A 23,936-nucleotide genomic window follows, 5' to 3' on the forward strand; every position below is an offset into this window, starting at 1 on the left:
TAGTTAGAAGTAATAAAAATTACTAATAATAATCCAAAAAAATGCAAATGTTAGTAAAAGAAAAATAATATTAACAAATGATGAAACCCTTGAAACACATGTTAATCGCACCCATTTTGTTCTCAGGATATTTTATAAGAGGCCGGATTTGACAATAGGAATGTCAAACCCCTTGACTCTTAATTTTGACCCTTGATGAATTAAAAGATATAGATATGATCGGACAAATTTTGGGGTATGACACAGTGTTGGTATTTCACAAAACCTAACATCCCAAATAGAGATTCTAATCCCTTAATTCAATCCTATCATCATCAAAATCATAATACTACATAATTAGAGTAATCACCCCTTACCTGGAATTAGGTTCTTCATTCTGTTTGAGCTTTTGGGGTTTCCCTCCTCCTTGCTCCTCTTCTTTTCTTTTGCCCTTGCTTTTTCACGTGTTCTTCCTTTCTCCCAATTCCTTCTTTTCCCTTATTTTATAAAAACATAAAATAGTTAGTAATGGGCTTACTCACTTCGCACCCCCATACTACTAACCTCACCATCCGGCCCAATGGCCCTTAATCCATAATTCTACAATAATTCAACCAAATACCAAAATAATTCTAATTAATAATTTAATTTCCAATTAAATTAAAATTAGAAAATATGGGGTGTTACAACTCTCCCCCACTAAAAGAGTTTTCGTCCTCGAAAACATACTTCTAGTGAAAGGTTCCAAATAGGAGTCCTCCATCTGACTCTCCTGTTCTCAGTTAACACTTTCTTAGTCGAACCTCAAAACTCATCTGACATAACCAACATAAGCATGTCTCATGCATTCAATCTCACCTCTTACGTCGCATTTGACCATCCCAAGGTATACCACTCGCTATATCTCCAAAAGGTTAACAACAATGAAACGTCGGGGTGCGATCCATACAATACGCCCAATAATTGAGTAATCTAATTACACAACCATGGTATGACCACACCCGATCAACACTGCAGTAAAGCATTCCATCTACCGAACGTACCAACCTTAGACACACTTTTCCATCTGAGCGATGAAATAACACTTACACTTTTCACCAACTGTTTCCTTCAAGAGCTCGATGATAACATTCCTATACCATTGAATTTCAACCATCTGACTCCTCTCAAGTCATACCAACAATTATCCAACACGTTATATTCCGCTTTTGCTGCACTATTTTGATTACTCATTACAATCATCATTACCAATTAGATTTCTCAGTTTTATCCAATTTCGACTCTCTTTACTCATTTGTTCCAGAATCCTTCTTTATCATACATGGTACTCATCTACCATTTAGCAACACTTACTCGCACTCAAAACAAAGTCCTGATTTACTTCCTCTATTTAAATATTCTAACCATCAGAATGAGTACACACAAGTAATTATAATCATACTCATCGGCCTTAATATACCATTGCTCACAAAATAGCTCAAACTGAGTCTCGCTCTTCTCTAAGAATTAAATCAACTTCGTCCTTCATAGAGTATAATTCCTCGTTACATCTGGAATCTACAATAACACCTTACCACATCATAAGATTATCATAGCATCATATAGTATCACCTCATCACCTTAGCTTCGCTGAATACATACTCGTTAACTAAGTACATCCATAATAACATACTCATCATCTCGGCAATTATTCAAAAGAGTTCTAATTCTCTAGCACGACATCCTTGCATCCACTAGATTCTAAATTTATCATATAGATTAATTCATGTTCTCTACGTAGGCTCCCGGCTTATTAATTCCTCACTGCCCACGAGTAGTACTCGCACACTAATCCACATCACACTTTTGTTGCGCGATTTTGATTACCCGTCTTAAGTCACCGTCCAATATATTGCATTCTTTCATATTCACTTCTTCATAAATTCACACAACATGGTGAGTGATTATTCTCACGGCTTAGTATTCATCATATCTTAAACCATTAAGGTAACAAACAAGCTCATCCCATATATATGATCCCGTCTACTATCAACAAGAGATTAAGGGTGATCAAGTCCTCAATTTGTCAATAGATAGTCGACAACCATATTTAAGCATGAACCGTCGTTACTACATAATAGTGTCCTTTTCCGAGTTTGCACTCAAACTCATTAACATCGTCATAGTCCAATAGTTCACTCTGAGTCTTTACAACTCACACACTTCCCTTTCATTGGCTCTTGTCGGTGAGACACCAACGTCGAAACATTTTACACAATCCGCTTCGTAGTCGGTTAGCATCACACGCTTGTTAAGTACTCCCAACTTCATAATCACTAATATACTCGTACCTTTCTATTTATCTCGTTCTGAATCAAAATCCTCATCTAGCAAAAGACCGCGGTAACATTCATAACTCGTGGTTTCACTCTAAATCCCATGACATCTTTTGCGTCCAATTATCATTCCACTCGGAATCTCAGCAATTCTTCCTCACACCAATAGGTGTAAGAAATCCTCTACAATTCTTCTTCTATACATGTCGTTGCTTTGGCATCATAAATACGACTTCAACCGTACTAGAACTTATTTCACCTTTTCTACTAATTCACTCCTTACTAAAATCCATCGGTACTCAAATCATCTTTATTACTGAACATCTCATCAACTTATTCCTCAACAACATATTCTACTCAATTTTGTTTCAAACAATCACGGTAGTAAGCATTCCTATTCAACAAGTCTTGCGCTTCCTTAACCGACTACAGAATATCTCCTCATAGGATCAAAAGTTATGGGTTTTTAAAGTAAAAACAATTTTCCAAAAACACACAGTAGAACCCGGTTCCTCCCACACAGGAACCGGTTCCTCCCACACAGGAACCGGTTCCTGGCTGCTTCCCATAACTCGTCTCTGATTTTTACTATGGGGAACCGGGTTGTCTTTATCTGGGAACCGGTTCCCAGCAACCCAAAATTCCCACGCCTTTTCTTTTATAATGGGAACACATTTCAAACAAGTTTTAAACATCAAATAACAACATATATCATGGTTATTAAGTCAGCTTTGCAATGCCCCAAACGGCACTTAAATCAGACACTCGGATTTCAAGATATGAATTTTCCAATCATTGTCCGAAGTTGCAACATTGACGCCATGCAGCCACACCTTAAATGATATTTCCAAAACTCCTCAAATGTTAAACTTAATTCCTAAAATTACTTATCAGAATATCTTTTAATAATTCCTTCAATCCGTTCAACTCTGACACCGTGCCGTACCAACAAACAAGTCTAGTTCTAGGAGCACGTGTAACTGCAACTTCACCTCTTTCCAACATCATCCTATCACAATTAAATATTTACAGCTGCTGCAACACTTTTTATAACAAAGTTCATCTCTTTAACTTTCCGACGCTTCAAACGGAACTCAAATCGGATGTCCAGAACTTCAGTTATGATTTTTCGAAGTTCTACAGCTATTCAGCAATTTTCCTGCGTTTTGCTTACGAAAATTTCACTCCAAAACTCATTCTCTTCAACTCGATCACATTCCAAACAGTTCCTTATCATATCCCTTCACTTCCAAACATCCTTATAACTTGAGCAGCACATCCCATTGCCGAAGTGCGATTTCTGAAACATTACGACAACAATCCTCTTTGCAAACTTGCAGCTGAACCTCTTCCGAGACGCACGACTACTCAACTGACAACTTCACAGCCTATCAGCAGAGCTGATACATTACAAGTTCCTAATTTCCTCTCCTACAAATAATCATCAATTACCTCTAATCATTTTCCTTCTAGATGTTCCAACTTAGCTACCAGTCGAGTCCTACTTCTCAGTCACCTTCAATTCAGAAAACAACAACTCCAACAATGCTTGCACTGTTGCCAACAACAGCCTACCGAACAATCATCTTACGACTGAACATAACCGAGAAACAAAGCTTCTCCCCCATTTCGCTCAAACCAACCCCTGCAACAAAACAAACAAGTACCGACAGTGATCCACTCACATGTCGCGTACCAAGGGCTAATACGCCGGCAGTATTCAACTGTCGTGCAACTCAACAGACTCAACAATTGGCCGGACGGACCAACCTGCTCTGATACCACTATTGTAACACCCTTCTAAACCCCCGCAGAAAATATAATAAAATCAGAGTAATTATACAACAAGGATGTTACAATTAATAAAATAAACGAAATACCAAGTCGTTTGTCATGCTTTATTAGAAATAATTCAAAAATATTAAAACACATTTTCAGCACAGCGGAAACTCATTCTACAATGTTATAAAACATTTCTGATAAAATCAACGGTACATAAACCAATAATGGTAAAACATTGTATCACAAGTAGCTCTAAGACTATCGATTCCAGTGTTACAAATCAGAGCATGACCGACACGACCCAACATAACCGGATAAACTCTACGAGTCATCCTCACCGGTCTCTTAAGCCGCTACTTCAATCTGAAATCATCAAAGTAAGGGTGAGACTACATCATAATTAAATAACATTATAAATAATCAGATATAGAATTTCATAAGCAATTATCCACCCTACTTAGCATATTCAGATTAATCAATTCATACCAATCACAAGCACAAATCAATAGTATGCACCAATAACACAACACAATCATAACACCGGATTTCATCCTGACATGTCACAATTTATACAAAGACCATGCAGACTCTCATGCATGTGGTACCAAAATTCGTGAATCACATCACAGGACTTCTCTCTTTGATACTGCCCTCTAGTCTCTCACACCCCACATGGGCACACGACTACTGCCTCATCGCTCACACCCCACATGGGCACACGATGACTTCCCGCTAATCTCCGCACAATGGGAATTAGCCTTCCAATGCAAATGATTCATGAATGAATGCACACATGTCACATACTTATAACATCATATATCATCATCAATCCGATGCTTAACATCGCTTATCACATCTTACCAATAACGTCACGACAAGTATGTACATGTACATGCATCATTCAAAACAAATCAATCATCATCAATCATCAAAACACATGATAACAACATTTACCATGAATAACATCCATCTGCATCATCATTCATCAAAACACATGATAACCATATTTACCACGAACAACATCCATTTGCATAACAAGCAGAAGCAATCACATTATAACAACACACATCATCACACCTATTCAATTATGCAAACAACAATTCATTGCACCTCATCAACTATGCAAAACAAGAATAAACCACATTTGAAGAAAACGATACTTTTCAAAATAAAATCAAGTTATTATTGTTTTCTTTATTTCATATGGTAAACCATTCAATTTAAGGAACAACGTCCAAAACGGCGTATAAAACGGACTTACGGTTTGAAAATTAGAAGCTTTTAAAGTTAGGACAGTTTTCAAAACGTGCTGCTGGAATTTGTACTGGAACCCGGTTCGTCCCACATGGGAACCGGTTCCTGGACCCAAAAATGTCATTTTTAACGTTTAACAACACTGGAACCCGGTTCCTCCCACATGGGAACCGGTTCCCACGAACCCAGTAGCTAAAAAAAGTGATTTTTAAGACTTTTATGCATCCCAAACACATATCAACTCATACCATTACGAAATTGATCATCAATAACATCAAAATACTCAAAATACATGATTCTAATGCACAAACAACATACCACAACACCATGTAACAATACTACATCATCAATTGCAGTCAATTCATCAAATCATACATGTCAGTGTTGGTATTTCACAAAACCTAACATCCCAAATAGAGATTCTAATCCCTTAATTCAATCCTATCATCATCAAAATCATAATACTACATAATTAGAGTAATCACCCCTTACCTGGAATTAGGTTCTTCATTCTCTTTGAGTTTTTGGGGTTTCCCTCCTCCTTGCTCCTCTTCTCTTCTTTTGCCCTTGCTTTTTCACGTGTTCTTCCTTTCTCCCAATTCCTTCTTTTCCCTTATTTTATGAAAATATAAAATAGTTAGTAATGGGCTTACTCACTTCGCACCCCATACTACTAACCTCACCATCCGGCCCAATGGCCCTTAATCCATAATTCTACAATAATTCAACCAAATACCAAAATAATTCTAATTAATAATTTAATTTCCAATTAAATTAAAATTAGAAAATATGGGGTGTTACATGAATCATTGCCGCTCTCTGAGGTGATAAGACATGCATGTTTAGAATACTGTAAAATATTTATTTACCATATTTTAGAATTATTTTAAATGAGAAAATTAATTATGAATTTTTTAAATTTCAAAAGGTAAAGTAATGAAAATCTCTACTTATAAATAAAATTTTGAGTTTTTTTTCAAATAACTTTTTATAATATTTTAAACATGTCTGCAAAATAATAATTCAAGAATACACATTGATTTAACAAGAGAGACTAAAGCTATATACATAATAATTTTGTAAGCACCAAAACATGCATTTTTTATATGGTCCAAAAACATATCAAACCCTTATGTTTTAAATATTTTATGAAAAACATAAATTATATATGGCTATACAATATGATAATTCCTTAAAAAGTAAATATGTCATGTTATAAAAAAATAATTAATATATTGCATTGAAATTGTAAAATAGTTATCTTATTAAATCAATTTAATTGGTTTTTGTGCTTGAAAATTTAACTGAAAGAGCATATATTTAAATTCGCAACATTCTATTTATTAAACTTTAAAATATGAAGTTTTTACCATTGCACTATTTAGTATATAATTATAAATAATTTTAAATAAGTTATTATTTATATAAAATCTATGAAGCAATTTATAATTTGTAACAGTGCGTTATTATCTTCTTTTTTTTAAAAGAAATTTGTATCTTTTAGAGAAGGGTGATTTAGGATCGATTTTGATTCTAAATCACCCCTCCAAATTGTTCTTGTTTCTCTATTAGTTAAATACGTGATTTTCAAATATATTTAGTGTTTTTTTGTGTGTTTTCGTCATTTTATTGTGTCATTGTTTGTTTTGATTTCCCGTCTTTGTGCGGTGTATTTTGTTTTTCTGTCTTTGTGCGCAGTGTTCATTTGTTTCAGGTTGAAAGATGAATTTTGATCTAGTGCAAATCCTATCTATGACTTTGGTGCCATTAACGCTACAGATCTAGAGACATGAATATTTCAGACATTTCAATATAGTCATAGTTATATTCGTAGGCATATGCAATTTCCCGTTTTATGCTATTAACATGGATACTGTGAGTTTGTTTGCAGATTCATCCTTTTTGTTTTTGGCGATTCTTAATTTGTATTGCAACAATGTACTCTATCGTTTGGAATGAATGAATATTTTATTTAGTAAAAAAAAAAGAAGAAAAGACCAAATTTGTGCGTTATTATCTTTATTAAGACAATAAATAACATAATGTATTAATTTTTGTAAGATACAATAATGTTCGGAAGAAATTTGGAACTAGGAAATATATTGTATTTTTAAATCGAATATTTTATGCACACAATTGAGATTAATTTCTCGAATTTTGTAGGACTATATTAGATGGTAAATTCTCCTTAAAAAAATTAATTATGTGCTTAAGGTTAAATTTAAACTCAAGACGTTTGGTTAAGTTGAAAGAGACTTTACCATCTCATCCAAATATTTTTAGGCTATGTTTGCAAGTTTGGAGGGGAGGGGAGGGGAAGACTTCCGAAAACGAAATTTTAAAAAAATATAGAAAAATATTTGACAATTTTTAAAAAATAATTTTGTTTAGAATGATAAAAGAATCATTATCATTACTAAATTGTTAATTTTCAAAATAGTATAATAACCTAAAAGATATTTGGAAAATTTATGTAAGCCCTCCAAAACGTTGTTCAATAAAAATTTTGAGTTCCCCTATTTTATTTGATTTTTGGTGTTATGAATAAAATCAAACTCTCCTACGCAAAATCTTTTTATTCTTTTCACCCACTGGCGGAGGCAGAAATTTTAGGGAGCCTGGGCAAAAATTTTACACTTTATTTTTACTAATTTTATAACTTGTTTCTACTAATTTTGCCCTTGATTTTGTCTAAAAAATTTGCCATTGATTTTGTCTAAAAATTTTGCCCCCTGTTTTTACTAATTTTGCCCTATATTTTGTCTAAAATTATTAATTTTGCCCCTGGTATTGTCTAAAAATCTACTATTAAGTGGGGGAGTATACAACGAAAGGAGGGGTTGAGCCCGGGCGCGTGCCCGGGCTGGCTGGGCTATACATCCGCCCCTGTTTTCACCCAATTCTTCCTATTTTTCAAAGTCCTGTCTTTCATTCCCCTCCAATCTCGCAAACAAAGTCTATTCCATGATAAATTATAAACAAATTTGACTTTTTTTATACATTTAACAATCAATATATGTAGTCCATATATGAACTAGATACATTAAAAATCAAATGTAAAAAAATTGTCAATTTTACTTATAATTTATGAGGTTAAAAGTAGTGCACTGACAGTGTAAAATACTTTTACACTATCATCTAATGAAAATTCATCAATTAGTCCTATCACATAATTAACTTAAAAATATCAAGATGATTTGATTTGATACACGGTGGTGATTGATTTGACAATATTTTTTTTCTCATAATTTAAGAAAATACATATTTATTAGAGTGAAGACCCATTTTGGTCCCTCACAAAAATTTCAGAACCCAAATTAGTCCTCCACAAAAAATAGGACCCGATTTAATCCCTTACAAAATATAACCGGGTCATATTAGTCCTTCTAGGGATATTTTTTTCAAACCGGTTTTTTCTTCTACTTTTAAACCGTGACTGGACCGCCAAGTCGTATTTTATTTTTCATTTTTCATATTTTAAATACTAAATTGATTTTTATTTTTAATTTTGATTTTATTTTTAAACAATTCAGATTTTAAAATACAAAAAAATATAAGATTTGTTCTGAAAAGGAATCGAACTTAAGACCTTTAGGTCACATCCTATGCTTTTACCACTATGCCAACGTACACTTGTGACAAATAATTCGCATGATTTATAGTAATATTAAACAATTCTAAATTTAAAATATAAAATATAAAATTTGTATCCATGAGGTCTCAAACTCAAGTCCCTTCAAATTTAATGATAGTCACTTCACTGTACTGTAAATATGAAAAGTGATTTAAGAGCGGGTGAATCAGTTAGATTAATCGGTATTAGTGAATTTTCTCGATTATGAATGTTAGCAATATTGTTCTAATTTTTTCGAAATTGTTATAATAGTTTCAAAAGAATCAAAACATTGTTAACATTCATTATCGAGAAAAATTCACTAATATCAATTAATCTAATTCATGCAACCCCTCTTAGATTACTTTTCATATTTACAATAAAGTAACTACCATTTAATTTGAAGGGACTTGGGTTTGAGACCCCGTAGGTATCAAAATTTATATTTTTTGTTTTAAATTCAAAATTGTTTAATATTACTATAAATCATGTTAATTATTTGTCATCAATGTATGTTGACATAGTGGTAAAGGCATAGGATGTGACCTAAATGTCTTGAGTTCTATTCCTTCTCAAAACAAATCTTATCTTTTTTTATATTTTAAAATCTGAATTGTTTAAAAATAAAATCAAAATTAAAAATAAAAATCTATTTAGTATTTAAAAAATAAAAATGAAAAATAAAATACGACTTGGCGGTCCAGTCACGGTTTAAAAGTAGAAGAAAAAACCGGTTTGAAAAAAAATCCCTAGAAGGACTAATATGACCTGATTATATTTTATAAGGGATTAAATCGGGTCCTATTTTTTGTAGAGGACTAAAATTTGAGTTCTGTAGTTTTTGTGAGGAACCAAAATGGGTCTTCACTCTATTTATTAAGACAATAAATAACCTAATGTATTATTTTTGCCGGATACAATATATTACATATTCGCATCATTTAAAATTAGTACACGGTGGATTTGAAAATTCGATAAACCTAATAGTTATAGTTTTTTAAATCCAAAAAAACATTTGGATGACATTGCATACATATCTTTTGGTTTAATCTTTAATATATTAAAACAGAATACATGTTTAGGCGCCAACTTTAGACCAAAATCCCGCCTAAACACGTGCATCGCACAGGGTAAAGTACTAGTTAGATGGAATGAGTCCGAATCTAGCCGTAAAAATGCAGTTTTGTCATTATGACTCATTGATCCTTATCAATTCAATGGGTGTTAATCTATGCAATTACATTTAAAAAATAAAAATTTTAAATTTATTTTAGGTTTTATTATTTAAAACACTCAAATAGAATTTTTTTTATAATAATTTTGTAAATTTATACTAATAAACAAATTTATTATTTTAAAAATTAAAAAACAATTTTACAAATGCAAATCAAAATGGTGTTTAGAACAATTATACTCTATCTGATTTTATTTATAAGAAAAAATTTATATATTAAACTGAAAAATGCATCTAATCTATATATTTTTTAAGTACGTTAATTATTTAATTTATATAAAAAATAAAATTTTTACATTAACTGTTTAGTTTATTAAAATTAATTTTTCTTAGAGGTATAAAGCTTTCAGTCAATTTTAATTTGTCCTTATAATTCAGCTCATGTTGCACAAATTCATGCACCACACCATTGTAACGCCACTTTTTATTATTCTTAAATTTTAATAAAACTAAAAAATAGTTTTAAAAAATCAAATGAATCAAGTCCTTAATCTCTAACTATCATACTCTATCTGAATTTATTTATGAAATTTTTTATATAAATGAATATACAATGTATTTGGTCTGTATTTTGTGTAAGAACGTTAATTATTTAATTAATTTAAAATATAATCTTTTTTACATTAATTATTTAATTTATTAAAAATAAGTTTTTTCTTACGGGTATGACTTTTCAGTCAATCATAATCCTTTTCAATTGAAGAGATTACTGTTTATAATTCACCTCATTTTGCACAAATTCATGCACCACAATATACCATATATATATATATATATATATATATATATATATATATATATATATATATATATATATATATATATATATATATATATATATATATATATATATATATATATATATATATATATATATATATATATATATATATATATATATATATATATATATATATAACTTTACTATATCTCTTGCCCTAGCGCAGCTTCTCTCTCGGACAGAATCTATAGTGACCCTACACAATGGTGGCGATAACAATGCAAAGCAAGAACACATACACAATCAGAGGCACCAAAAAGATCGTTAGAGGTAATCCATCTAAACCCTTTTTTCTCACACCTTCAAGATCGTTTCTCTTACAAAGAGACCAAAGTAAACGATTCAAAACCATTTCAACATCGTTGACGTAAATTTTCATTTTTCGATTTTTCTGCAGCTGGAGACTGTGTTTCGCTACGCCCAACCGTAGCGAGCAAACCGATCATGGCTCGCATCGAGAAGATCGAGTCTGATAACATGAACCGCACAAGGGTTCATGTTAGATGGTACTATCGACCGGAAGAAGCGATCGGAGGACGCAAATCGTTTCATGGAGAGAAGGAGCTGTTTTTGTCTGATTATCATGATGTTCATAATGCTGACACCATTGAAGGGAAGGTTTTTGTGCACACTTTGAAGAGATACACTAAGCTTGCGACTGTTGGTGCTGAAGATTACTTTTGTAGGTTTCAGTACAAAGTTACTACCGGGACTTTTAAACCTCGTCGCGTCCCTGTGTAAGTTTCAATACTGAGTTTTCTATTGGATTTTTTTCGAAGAAAAGTTGTTGATTTTGCTTTTGTGTTTTGAAGGTTTTGTAAATGTGAAATGCCTTATAACCCAGATAGGTTTATGGCGGTGTGTGGGACATGCGACGAAAGGTAAATTGAATTAATGCTAGGGTTTATTTATGTTGAATTTGGTTAATCTCTCTATGATCGTATCTATCTGCCATTATAGATTCATTCATTACAAAATATTTGTAGAATTTATGAAGCATCTGAGAAGTAATTCTGTGTTAGATTGTTGAACTATTTTATGTTGTTATAGATCTTATTATGGAAGAAAAATTTCATTTTTTTTTGTAGGTACCATCCTGAGTGTGTGGGTATAACTCTTGGAAAAGCCATGAGATTGCAGGGGTTAGGATTTGCTTGTTCTGATTGTTATCCATCTGATTGTGATTTGAATTAGGGACACATTAGATGTGGATATTGGAGACTGGTTTTGAAAAGTTGATTTGTTTTTTAAAGGAAAATAGATGAACCCTTTGAGGAGCTAGTTGTGGTTGGCAATGTATTGAAGCTAAGACTTGTTAGCATGGAAGTTGTCTCCTTGTATTTTATGATAATAATGTTGTGGATTTGACATGTGTTTTTGTTTGATCTATTCCTTTTGTTTCCGACATGGCTTTAATAAAAAAGGAATTTGTTATTATATTTGATGAACAACCTACTCTTATGATGTACTAGATATAGATTGTCTGAAATATTTTGAATATCTTGTTATAATCTTAAAAACTAGATTTCTAATAAAAAATGTATGAATTTTGATTTTCAATAGGTAATCACCTCTACTTTACGAATCAACACCTCATTCTCCCTATTTGTTTCATTAGAAATCACATTTTAAAAAGATACAATTGAGGTAATTGAGGTTATTGGAGAGAAATATACAATTGTATAAAAAGATCTATAAAAAGATTTCTAGTTAAAAAATATGTATATTTGAAGAACAAATATATTGCTCTCAAATTAATTTAGAAAATTTTTCATAAAAAATTATGTTAATTTGAATATTAACTTACAATAATCAATGATTTTGAACATCATGTAACTCATTATTCATCTATCGTTCTTTGATAGTTAGAATTTTGTTCAATGTTTCAAGTTCTTCATTTAACACTTCCTTCTCTACTAATTCATTCTTCAAAGCATAAAATTTAGTGTTTTACAAAATGAACAAGTATAGAAGAAAGAGTTGAACGAAAACTAGAAGCATTGAGAGAAATTTTAACCTTTAAAGAATAATAGATGGATATTGAGTTACAGAATGCTCAAAAAATATTGATTAGTGTAAGTTGTTCTTCAAATAAAACTTAATTTTTCGTATTATTATTTTTAAAATCAATTTAATAGGTTATATATTCAAAAATGGGTTAGTAAAATAAAAAATCGACATTAGAGTAATAAACTTAACGGTATATTTTGTCACTCTAATATCATCTTAACATGTTCAGCGAAACAAGATGAGAGCTTCACAGAGAATCACAAAAACAATATCTCAATCTCAATCTAAAACTCAATAACGGCAACTAAACAACAACATATAGCTTTCAAAACTTTTCTAAATAGAATAACTAAAAACAACAAAATACAACATTCAATCTCAGTCTAAACAACAAGAACAACAATATTAAACAACAACATTAAACAACAACTTAAAAACAACAATCTCAATCTTAAAAAAACTAAAACAACATCAGCAATAAGCCCATTACATACTTATCTCAACAAAAACAACAACATATAACATTCAATCTCAGTCTAAATAACAACAATAACAACAACATTTAACCTATAGTATTTAGTGTCTCAACAACAACAACATTTATGTAACATGAGTAGTAATGTTTCACGTACCAGATATGCGAAGAAGAATTCAAAGAAATGATTTTGATATATTTCCTTCTTGCAGGTATCGAACAAGAGGCCTAAACACATATAATCTTCATATTTCCTTGCTTTTTTACGAGTTGGATTAGATATGGATATGGAGTTATAGTATGATGTTGCACGAGTTGAGGATCATATATGTTTAGGGATCTCATTGTTAATGGAGATTATAAACTTTGTTAGGCTTCTCAGTATGTTGTTTTATGCAAGTGAAAATGAAGAGACCTACAAGCTAAGTTGTGTGTGTGTGTGTCTCACATCGATTGAAAACCACAAGCAAGGTGAAAAGTCTAATATTTCACGTGGTGAAAAGCGACTTTATTTTTATTAAAAAATAAACTATGAAGTAATGCGCCACTGTAAAATGAAGTAAATCCTTAAAAAGAAATAAGAACATAAACTACAATTGCTAGGATTTGAAGCGTTTCTCTTAGTTAGTTTTTCTATGGTTCTCTAAAATAGTCGAGGGAATAAATGTTTTTTTTTTATAAATTAAAATATGTATTGACTAAATTATTATTTTTTTATAAATTAAAATATGGTGCGCCAAAAATTAAACCCCGAATATGTATTGACTGAGGTAAAAATTTTGTCATAAAATATATTATTTATTGTAGTGAGACAATGTTAAAATTGAATAAGATATAATTACTCACATGCAAATAAAATCAAATTAGAAAAGAAGAATAGGAAAATAACAATTAAAAAAAGAAGAAGAAAAACTAAAGAATTAGCAAAGAAGATGAAAAACTAACAATTAGCAAATGAAAGTAGTGGATGTTGAATCTTATCCCTTTTATGTTTTCCCCTTTGTCATTTAGAAATCAGATGTGTGGTGGTGCAAGGGAATGCACCTTAATGATTTGGGGGTCGTATGGCCAATGGAAGGTGGGAGTCAAATGAAGTAGAAGTCGTTGTGCATTTTGTCTTTTATTTTGGTAATCTTCTTTCTCCCTTTTTGTTTACCTTAGCGTTTGTAGAGAGGTGAGAAAAAAATTGGATTGAACCTTCGTATCAAAGGGTACAAGCAACAAAGATGGATGCAAAGATAAAAAGAATAGAATAAAATTAGGGAATTATTAATTCATCTTCTACATATCTAAAAGACCCCTAAAAAATCTCAAACAACCCTTTTTCGAATAATCATTCAATGCAGATTGTTTTGGAAAAGTTTTTCCCTACTCTGTGTGTGTGATATTAATGTTTTCCCGATGTTACTAGTGTTAAAAGTAAAGTTGGTAAATATTTTAGCCATGAACCAAAGTTTCCATTACAAGATGGTATGCATAAATGCCAATGAGCCAAGAATGAGATCTGGTGATATTAAGAACCTTTAGCCTAAGACATCTTCCATGACTCATATTATGGACCCCGACCTTGAGACGTCTCTCTTGAATCATACTACAAACTTTGATCCTAAGACGAGTAGCCTTAATCAACTCGAGATATCTGCACTCTCAAAGCACAAATGCAACATGAGCTTACAATGATGCAATCTTTCTTTCTTAATATAGCAACTAATTATTATCATTACAGAAAGATTATTTTGTAGGTTACTCATCTTGGTTTAGGAAGCCTCCTTATAGTGGTAATTAAAATAGTTTCTAGAAGGATATTTACATATCATTTTAGTTGACAACATTCCATGGTAATGAATTTAAGGTTTTTAAATTCCTATAAAACTATGTGAAATACAAATACGGTGTAAGTTTAAACATACCTGATAGATTGTTTGATGATTAGAAACATATTGTAGTCCTTAACACTTAGTTTGGATGGAAAAAATGATAAATTGAAACTTGTAAGTGTTTTGAAATTTTAAAATGGAAAACTAATGTAACGAGGAAGGCGAGGACCCTTTATGCATATATGTTATTATTGAGAATCAAGTGTGAGGAAGAAGTCTCACATTGATTAGAAAATGGAAGATTGAACACTTTATAAGTGAAAGAACCCACACACCTATCATTTTAAGGTTTCGGGTGAATAAATGGTGTGTCTTTCACAAATGTGTGTTGCTCAAAAGGAAGTCTCACATTATATCAATGTTCCCTAGTGAAGGGAGAGTGTTGAGAATCAAGTGTGAGGAAGAAGATTCATTTTGATTAGAAAATGGAAGATTGAATATTTTATAAGTGAGATAATCCACACACCTAAACGGAAGATTGAATATTTCATGAATAAAACTAAGTAGGTTAGGTTTGTTTCTACGAAGATTTGGTTTTAATTCCCTCAAAAGATGCATAAGATTGCTTTTGAAAAGTTTGTTTATCCAAATCTATTTGGAAAATATTTCATTAAATCATGAATGTGGATGATATGATTTAACTAAAAGATTTTAATTTGATTTAGTCGGAGAAGATTTGATTGGATTTGCTTTGAAAGGAAATTTGGTTCAGATTTACTCTATGCATGATTTGTTCTAAAAAGATGTTGATTTAAGTTTTAATTAAAAAAATATTTCATGAAGATATTTTATTGGATAGGAGGGTTTTAATTAAAAGATGAGAAAATCTCCAATCACTATTAAGATGATTTAAAGTTTGGGATCATTTTTTGCAAGATATTTATTCTGAATCTATTACTTGAGAAGTTGAAATTGTGATTTATATCAAATAAAGTTTTTATTTGATGTATTCGAGATGCAGAAGTAGATATCATAACAGGGCGGGTTGGGGACGGTTATTACCTCTCGTAAACTCAAATCCGAATCTCCAAATAATCCTCATTCCTCGTCCCAAACTCAAACGAGAATGAAAAATTAAAACTCAAACCCAACCAAAACTGGTTTGGGTATCTCTGCCCCGCCACCATTCATTTAGTGAAATCAAATTTTCAAATAGAAATACTTTTTTCCAATATCAAATTAAATTATAAATAATAAAATAAAACAATTTCAAAAAATTTCATACATACATTTTAAATATTTTAAATAATAAATACAAATTAAAATATCAAAACATTGACTATATATTTAATATTCTAAATTATCAAAAATAAATAATAATGTACATAATGAAATAAACGGGGCGGGTTCGAGGGCAGGTTCAGGGTGGATACTAGTGTCCCTATTACCCGACCCGTCCCCATATTTTGTTATCGGGAAAAATCCAAATTCGAACCCAAACCGAGTTAAAGCGGGTTTTCCCCGTTAAGTTCGGGACATGTTCGAGTGGGTTCCTACATGTATGAGTTTTTTTGCCAGTGTAAACAATGTAACAATTAAAAAAAAGAATTTTTCTTATCCCTCAGTTTTATTCGTAAACAGAGAGGTGTGATGCACTAGTTTTGAAAATAATAAAAAGTACATATGTTGGGATTCGAACCCATGTGCAGATAACTTTATCCCTCAATTTTTTAAAAACAGAGGGGTAAAGTGGCAGCTTTTCATGACACCTTTCGTTACCTTGCTTCTGTAGCCAAGGTTAAATAAATTTTGCCTCCGAGGTTAAATGTGTTTTTGTAGTAGTGAACCAGAACAATAAGAACAAGAACAATAACAAGAATAAGAACAACAACAACAATAATAACAATAACAACAACAACCATAACAAAAAAAAAACAAAATCAATAGAATCGTTAAACATTAAATCTCAATAACAAAAATAACAAAACAAAATCAATAGAATCGTTAAACATTAAATCTCAATAACAAAAATAACAAAACAAAATCAATAGAATCGTTAAACATTAAATATCAACAACAACAACAAAAAATAAATCAATAAAACCGTTAAACATTAAATTTTAATAACAACAAACACAACTGTTTTCTAATCTCTCCAACTCTCAATGTATAAATTGCACAAGTCCAAAGTGTTTCTCAATCCCCTTATATACCTTTAAAAGTTTCCCAAATCCCAAATTTCAATAACTTCAAGGAATTTCAACCATTGCCTCTATAAATTGGCTGAACATTTCTATTTATTCTATCTGTCTTCAGTTGATAAAGTTCTTAAGGGTGTAAAGAAAAGAATGACAGTGATACATACTTATAACTACTTAAACCCAATGGTTTTTAATGAGTCTAAAACATAACAAATTAATTGTCAGAACACAAATATTATAAATATTTTATAATATATTTTACATTAATTTAGAATATGATAAATATCTTATAATATCTTTTAAAATAAAAATATTATAAATACCTTATAATATATTTTATATTAATTTAATATATTTTTAATACCTTATAATATATTTTATAATTGAGAGTATCTTAGAGTGTCACTAATTTAATATAAAATATTTTAACATTAGTGAACGGAAGGAAAATAGTCTTTAAATTAAAGAAACAAAGTTAATTGCCTACATGTTGCAAATACTGTTTAATGAAATATCACAGATGAACCTAATTAGAAGATTGACCAAAAGATCTCACAAGAAAGGGAAAAGTTGATGATATAGAAGAAAAAAAAGCTTGTATAGTTTGCAAATGACGAAAAGGGGAAAACAATACTTTAGGAACTCAATTTATGTACCTCAGCCTCAGAGGACCGTACAATCCATTATGTTGGTAAGCTCAAGTCATACTATCAACAATTAGGATCTCCCAGCAAGTTGTTCAAGGTACTCTAGTATCCTAAGATAAAATAGATATTATACTGACTAGTGAAGGAACACACGTCAGAAGCTCCTTACGAAATGCTACCCATTACATGAAAGACATTTAATGTGTTTGTTCCTAACAAGAGTAACGTCCGAACATATTAATTTAATTGAAAATAAATTAATATGTCAAAAAAAATAGGTTTGGACCAAAATCAGATTGTATATTCATAACATTTTAAAGATAAATACAAGGTAAGGTTTTATAAGTAAAAAAAGAATGCAACGTGTTAACTATCGCGCCTTTTCTTCTATCTCTGTCTATCATTTCGCGCGGTGACCGTTACACTCATCTCCAACACAAGACCACTTCTCACTCTCCCTCTATCTCTCTGTAACTCTACCTAACCAACTAACAACAACAAAATCCCGTTTCGCCACACTCTTCTCCCAATCCCAATGATATGCCATTACCAACCACTCATCCCGACGACGACGTCGAACCCTACAACATCATCCCCCTCCACAACGACCTCAACTCCGACCACCCTTCCCTCCGCTTCCCCGAAGTCCGCGCCGCATTCTCTGCTCTCCGCACCGTCGGAGACCTCCGCCTCCCTCCTCGATGGGAGCCTCACATGGACCTCCTCGATTGGCTCGCTCTCTTCTTCGGCTTCCAAAATGACAACGTCCGCAACCAACGCGAGCATCTCATCCTCCATCTCGCCAACGCTCAGATGCGTCTCAACCCTCCCCCAGACAACATAGACTCTCTCGAATCCACCGTCCTCCGTTCCTTCCGTAAATACCTCCTCCGTAACTACTCTAACTGGTGCTCGTATCTCGCAGTCAAGCCCAGTGTCTGGCTCCCCGATCTATCCGCCACTAACTCCGATCACCGCCGGGAGCTTCTCTATGTTTCTCTCTATCTCCTAATCTGGGGAGAGTCCGCGAATCTCCGGTTCATCCCGGAATGCATTTGCTACATTTTCCATCATATGGCCATGGACCTCAACAGAATCTTTCATAAACAATACGACTACGATCCGTCTTATGATCCGCAAAACGGTTACGGTTTTCTAAATAGTGTAGTGAAGCCTATATACGAAACAGTGAAATTCGAAGCTGATATTAATAGTGGCAATGGAACAGAACCGCATGCTAAATGGAGAAACTACGATGATATTAACGAGTACTTTTGGACTAAGAGGTGTTTTAGTAAGCTCAAATGGCCTATAGATGGTGGGAGCAGTTTCTTCGTTGGAAATCGCGTGGGGAAGACTGGTTTTGTGGAGCGCAGGTCGTTTTGGAACTTGTTTCGGAGTTTTGATAGGCTTTGGATGATGCTGATTTTGTTTCTTCAAGCTGCGATTATTGTTGGTTGGAGAGATAGGGATTATCCTTGGCGTGTGGTGTTGGAGGATCGTGATGTGCAGGTTCGGCTTTTAACTGTTTTGTTCACTTGGAGTGCTTTAAGGTTTTTTCAATCTTTGCTTGATATAGTTATGCAATGGAGGTTGGTTTCAAGGGAGACAAAGATGCTTGGAGTGAGGATGGTGTTGAAAATCATTGTTGCTGCTGGATGGATAGTTGTTTTTGCTTACTTTTATGCTAAGGTGTTGTCGCAGAGAAACCATGATAAAAATTGGTCGGTTGAAGCAAATAAGAGGTTGAGGACTTTTCTTGAGGTTGCTTTAGTTTTTGTTATTCCAGAGCTTCTTGCTTTGGCACTTTTTATACTTCCTTGGGTTAGAAATTTTATGGAGAATAGAAATTGGAGGATTTTTTACATGTTATCGTGGTGGTTTCAGGGGAGAATTTATGTTGGGCGTGGATTGAGTCAGGGTCTTGTAGATAATATTAAGTACACTTTGTTTTGGGCTGTAGTTTTGGCCTCAAAATTTAGTTTCAGTTACTTTTTACAGATTTATCCCATGATTGCTCCATCAAAGGCAGTGTTGGGCCTTACGGATGTGGAATATCACTGGCATGAGTTTTTTAAAAAAGGTAACGTTTTTGCTCTTGGGATACTGTGGATTCCTGTTGTTTTGATATATCTAATGGATATTCAGATATGGTATTCAATATATTCGTCTTTGGTGGGGGCGACAGTGGGTTTGTTTGCACATTTGGGTGAGATTCGAAGTATGCAACAGCTGAGGTTGAGGTTTCAGTTTTTCGCCACTGCTGTTCTTTTTAATTTAATGCCAGAGGAGCAGTTATTGAGTGGAACGGGAACACTGATTAGCAAAGTTAAGGATGCAGTTCGTAGGATGAAGCTCAGGTATGGACTTGGAAAGCCTTTTCAGAAGCTTGAGTCTAACCAGGCTGAGGCCAAAAAATTTGCTTTGTTATGGAACGAAATAATTTTGTCGTTCAGAGAGGAGGATATCATTTCTGACAAAGAGGTTGAGTTGCTGGAGCTGCCAAACAGTGCTTGGAATGTCAGGGTTATTCGTTGGCCGTGTTTTCTTCTCTGTAATGAGTTGTTACTGGCATTAAGTCAGGCCAAAGAACTTGTTGATTCTCCCGATAGGAGGCTTTGGAGAAAGATATGTAAGCATGAGTTCAGGCGATGTGCTGTGATTGAAGCATATGACTGTATCAAACACTTGCTTCTAGAGATTATTAGACCTGATAGTGAAGAGCATTCTATTGTTACCGTTCTGTTTCAAGAAATTGATCATTCACTTGAGATTGGGACATTCACTAAAGTATTTAAAACTACTGCACTTCCGCAGCTCCACAACAAGTTGATAAAACTTGTTGAATTGTTAAACAAAGGAAAGAAAAATGCTAACCAATTGGTGAACACCCTTCAGGCCCTGTATGAGATTTCTATGCGAGATTTTTTCAAGGAGAAAAGGAATAATGAAAGGTTAAAGGAGGATGGTTTGGCTCCACAAAATTCAGTTTCTTCTGCAATTCTACTTTTTGAGAATGCCATTCAGTTTCCTGACACCATGAACGATAACTTTTATCGCCAGATTCGACGCCTGCATACTATTCTTACCTCCAGGGATTCGATGCAAAAAGTTCCAATAAATCTAGAAGCTAGACGGCGACTTTCTTTCTTCAGTAACTCACTTTTTATGAACATGCCCCATGCTCCTCAAGTTGAGAAAATGATGGCTTTCAGTGTTCTAACCCCTTATTATAGTGAGGAAGTAGTTTACAGTAAAGAACAACTCAGAACTGGGAATGAAGATGGGATCTCAACTCTATATTATTTGCAGACTATACATGAAGATGAATGGAAGAATTTTATGGAGAGAATGCGGCGAGAGGGAATGATGAAAGACAAAGATATATGGACAGATAAACTAAGAGAATTGAGGTCCTGGGCTTCCTATAGAGGCCAGACACTATCGCGGACTGTTAGAGGAATGATGTACTATTACAAGGCTCTCAAGCTCCTGGCATTTTTAGATTCTGCATCAGAAGTAGAGATCAGAGAAGGTTCACGTGAACTTGTTTCATTGAATCAAGATAGTTCAGACGGTATCAACTCGGAAAAGTCACCATCTTTTTCCAGAGCAAGCAGTTCAGCAAATTTGTTTAGAGGCCATGATTATGGAACTGCTTTAATGAAATTCACATACGTGATTGCTTGCCAGATATACGGAAGTCAGAAGGAAAGAAAGGATCCCCATGCCGATGAAATCTTGTATCTAATGAAAAACAATGAAGCCCTCCGAGTTGCCTATGTTGACGAGGTTCACACAGGGAGGGATGAGAAGGAGTATTATTCTGTTCTGGTTAAGTACGACCAACAATTGGAGAGGGAGGTGGAAATTTACCGTGTAAAATTGCCAGGTCCCTTAAAACTAGGAGAAGGAAAGCCAGAAAATCAAAATCATGCCATCATCTTCACCCGTGGGGATGCAGTCCAAACTATTGATATGAACCAGGATAACTATTTCGAGGAGGCACTTAAAATGCGAAATCTCTTGGAAGAATTCAGGCATTACTATGGCATTCGAAAACCAACTATTTTGGGAGTGAGGGAACATATTTTTACAGGTTTCGTTTCCTCTCTTGCTTGGTTCATGTCAGCTCAGGAATCAAGTTTTGTCACCTTAGGACAGAGAGTTCTGGCAAACCCTTTAAAAATCCGAATGCATTATGGCCATCCTGATGTGTTTGACAGGTTTTGGTTTATAACTAGAGGTGGTATCAGCAAAGCTTCCAGAGTGATCAACATAAGCGAGGACATTTTTGCAGGTTTTAACTGTACTCTTCGTCGAGGTAATATCACACATCATGAATACATTCAGGTTGGAAAAGGAAGGGATGTTGGGTTGAATCAAATATCAATGTTTGAAGCGAAGGTTGCTAGTGGAAATGGGGAGCAAGTACTAAGCAGAGATGTATATAGATTGGGTCATAGACTGGATTTTTTCAGGATGCTGTCATTTTTCTATACAACAGTGGGATTCTTTTTCAATACAATGATGGTGGTTCTTACTGTTTATGCATTTCTATGGGGTCGGTTATTGCTTGCTCTTAGTGGTGTTGAAGCTGCTATGGAAAGTAACAGCAATAGTAATAAAGCACTTGCTATGATATTGAATCAGCAGTTCTTAGTCCAAATTGGACTTTTCACCGCCCTTCCAATGATTGTGGAGAATTCCCTTGAACATGGGTTCCTTCCAGCTGTCTGGGAGTTTTTGACAATGCAGCTCCAACTTTCATCAGTTTTCTACACATTCTCCATGGGTACACGTAGCCATTTCTTTGGGAGGACTATCCTGCACGGCGGTGCAAAATACCGAGCCACAGGTCGTGGTTTTGTTGTGGAGCACAAAAGTTTTGCAGAAAACTATAGACTCTATGCTCGTAGCCATTTTGTGAAAGCAATTGAGTTGGGGTTAATATTACTAATTTATGCATCACACAGTGTTGTATCATCTAAAACATTTGTTTATCTAGCTATGACTATCTCCAGTTGGTTCTTGGTTGCATCATGGATTATGGCACCTTTTGTGTTCAATCCATCTGGTTTTGACTGGTTAAAAACTGTGTATGATTTTGACGACTTCATGAACTGGATTTGGTTCCGTGGAAGTGTGTTTGCTAAAGCTGAAGATAGTTGGGAAAAGTGGTGGTATGAAGAGCAAGATCATCTAAAGGTAACTGGGTTTTGGGGAAAGCTTATGGAGATTGTTTTAGACCTCCGTTTCTTTGTCTTCCAGTATGGTATTGTCTATCAGCTAGACATAGCTGCAGGAAGTACCAGTATTGCTGTTTACTTGCTATCATGGATTTATGTATTCGTTGTGTTTGGGGTTTATGTGGTGGTAGCTTATGCCAGGAATGAATATGATGCAAAACATCATATATACTATAGGCTGGTCCAGTCAATTGTTGTAGTTCTTGCCATACTCGTGATAGTTGCTTTGTTGGAATTCACCGAGTTCAAATTCATAGACCTTTTTTCTAGCTTGTTGGCATTCATTCCCACAGGCTGGGGTATGTTATTGATTGCTCAAGTATTTAGGCCATTTTTGCAGCACACCATAATTTGGCATGGTGTTGTTGCCCTGGCTCGACTATATGATATATTATTTGGAATAATTGTTATGGCTCCTGTTGCAGTACTATCTTGGTTGCCTGGCTTTCAGGCAATGCAAACCAGAATTCTCTTCAATGAAGCATTCAGTCAGGGACTCCGGATATTCCAGATGGTTACAGGAAAAAAATCTCAAAGTTGAATGTAATTCCGTGTAGTTTTTATTCATTTGTTGTATTG

At 33.5% G+C, this 23,936-nt stretch overlaps 2 protein-coding genes and 1 non-coding gene across 3 annotated transcripts; all 3 read left to right on the forward strand.

Moving 5' to 3' along the window:
* Nucleotides 1-11,109: 11,109 nt before the first annotated feature.
* Nucleotides 11,110-12,368, forward strand: LOC131648128 (chromatin remodeling protein EBS-like). The gene is made up of 4 exons (XM_058917911.1): nt 11,110-11,228; nt 11,356-11,695; nt 11,771-11,839; nt 12,047-12,368. The coding sequence occupies exons 1-4, from the start codon at nt 11,162-11,164 to the stop codon at nt 12,150-12,152; spliced, it is 582 nt and encodes a 193-aa protein (XP_058773894.1). The 5' UTR covers nt 11,110-11,161; the 3' UTR covers nt 12,153-12,368.
* A 3,310-nt stretch (nt 12,369-15,678) lies between these two features.
* Nucleotides 15,679-23,898, forward strand: LOC131648129 (callose synthase 12-like). The gene is made up of 2 exons (XM_058917912.1): nt 15,679-15,698; nt 18,663-23,898. The coding sequence occupies exons 1-2, from the start codon at nt 15,679-15,681 to the stop codon at nt 23,896-23,898; spliced, it is 5,256 nt and encodes a 1,751-aa protein (XP_058773895.1).
* LOC131654456 (small nucleolar RNA J33) lies at nt 21,560-21,640 on the forward strand. The gene has a single exon (XR_009299493.1). It is a non-coding gene; the product is annotated as a small nucleolar RNA J33 (small nucleolar RNA).
* Nucleotides 23,899-23,936: the final 38 nt, after the last annotated feature.

Source organism: Vicia villosa, linkage group LG2 (assembly GCF_029867415.1).
Source record: "Vicia villosa cultivar HV-30 ecotype Madison, WI linkage group LG2, Vvil1.0, whole genome shotgun sequence".
In the NCBI taxonomy this organism is placed as follows: Eukaryota; Viridiplantae; Streptophyta; class Magnoliopsida; order Fabales; family Fabaceae; genus Vicia; species Vicia villosa.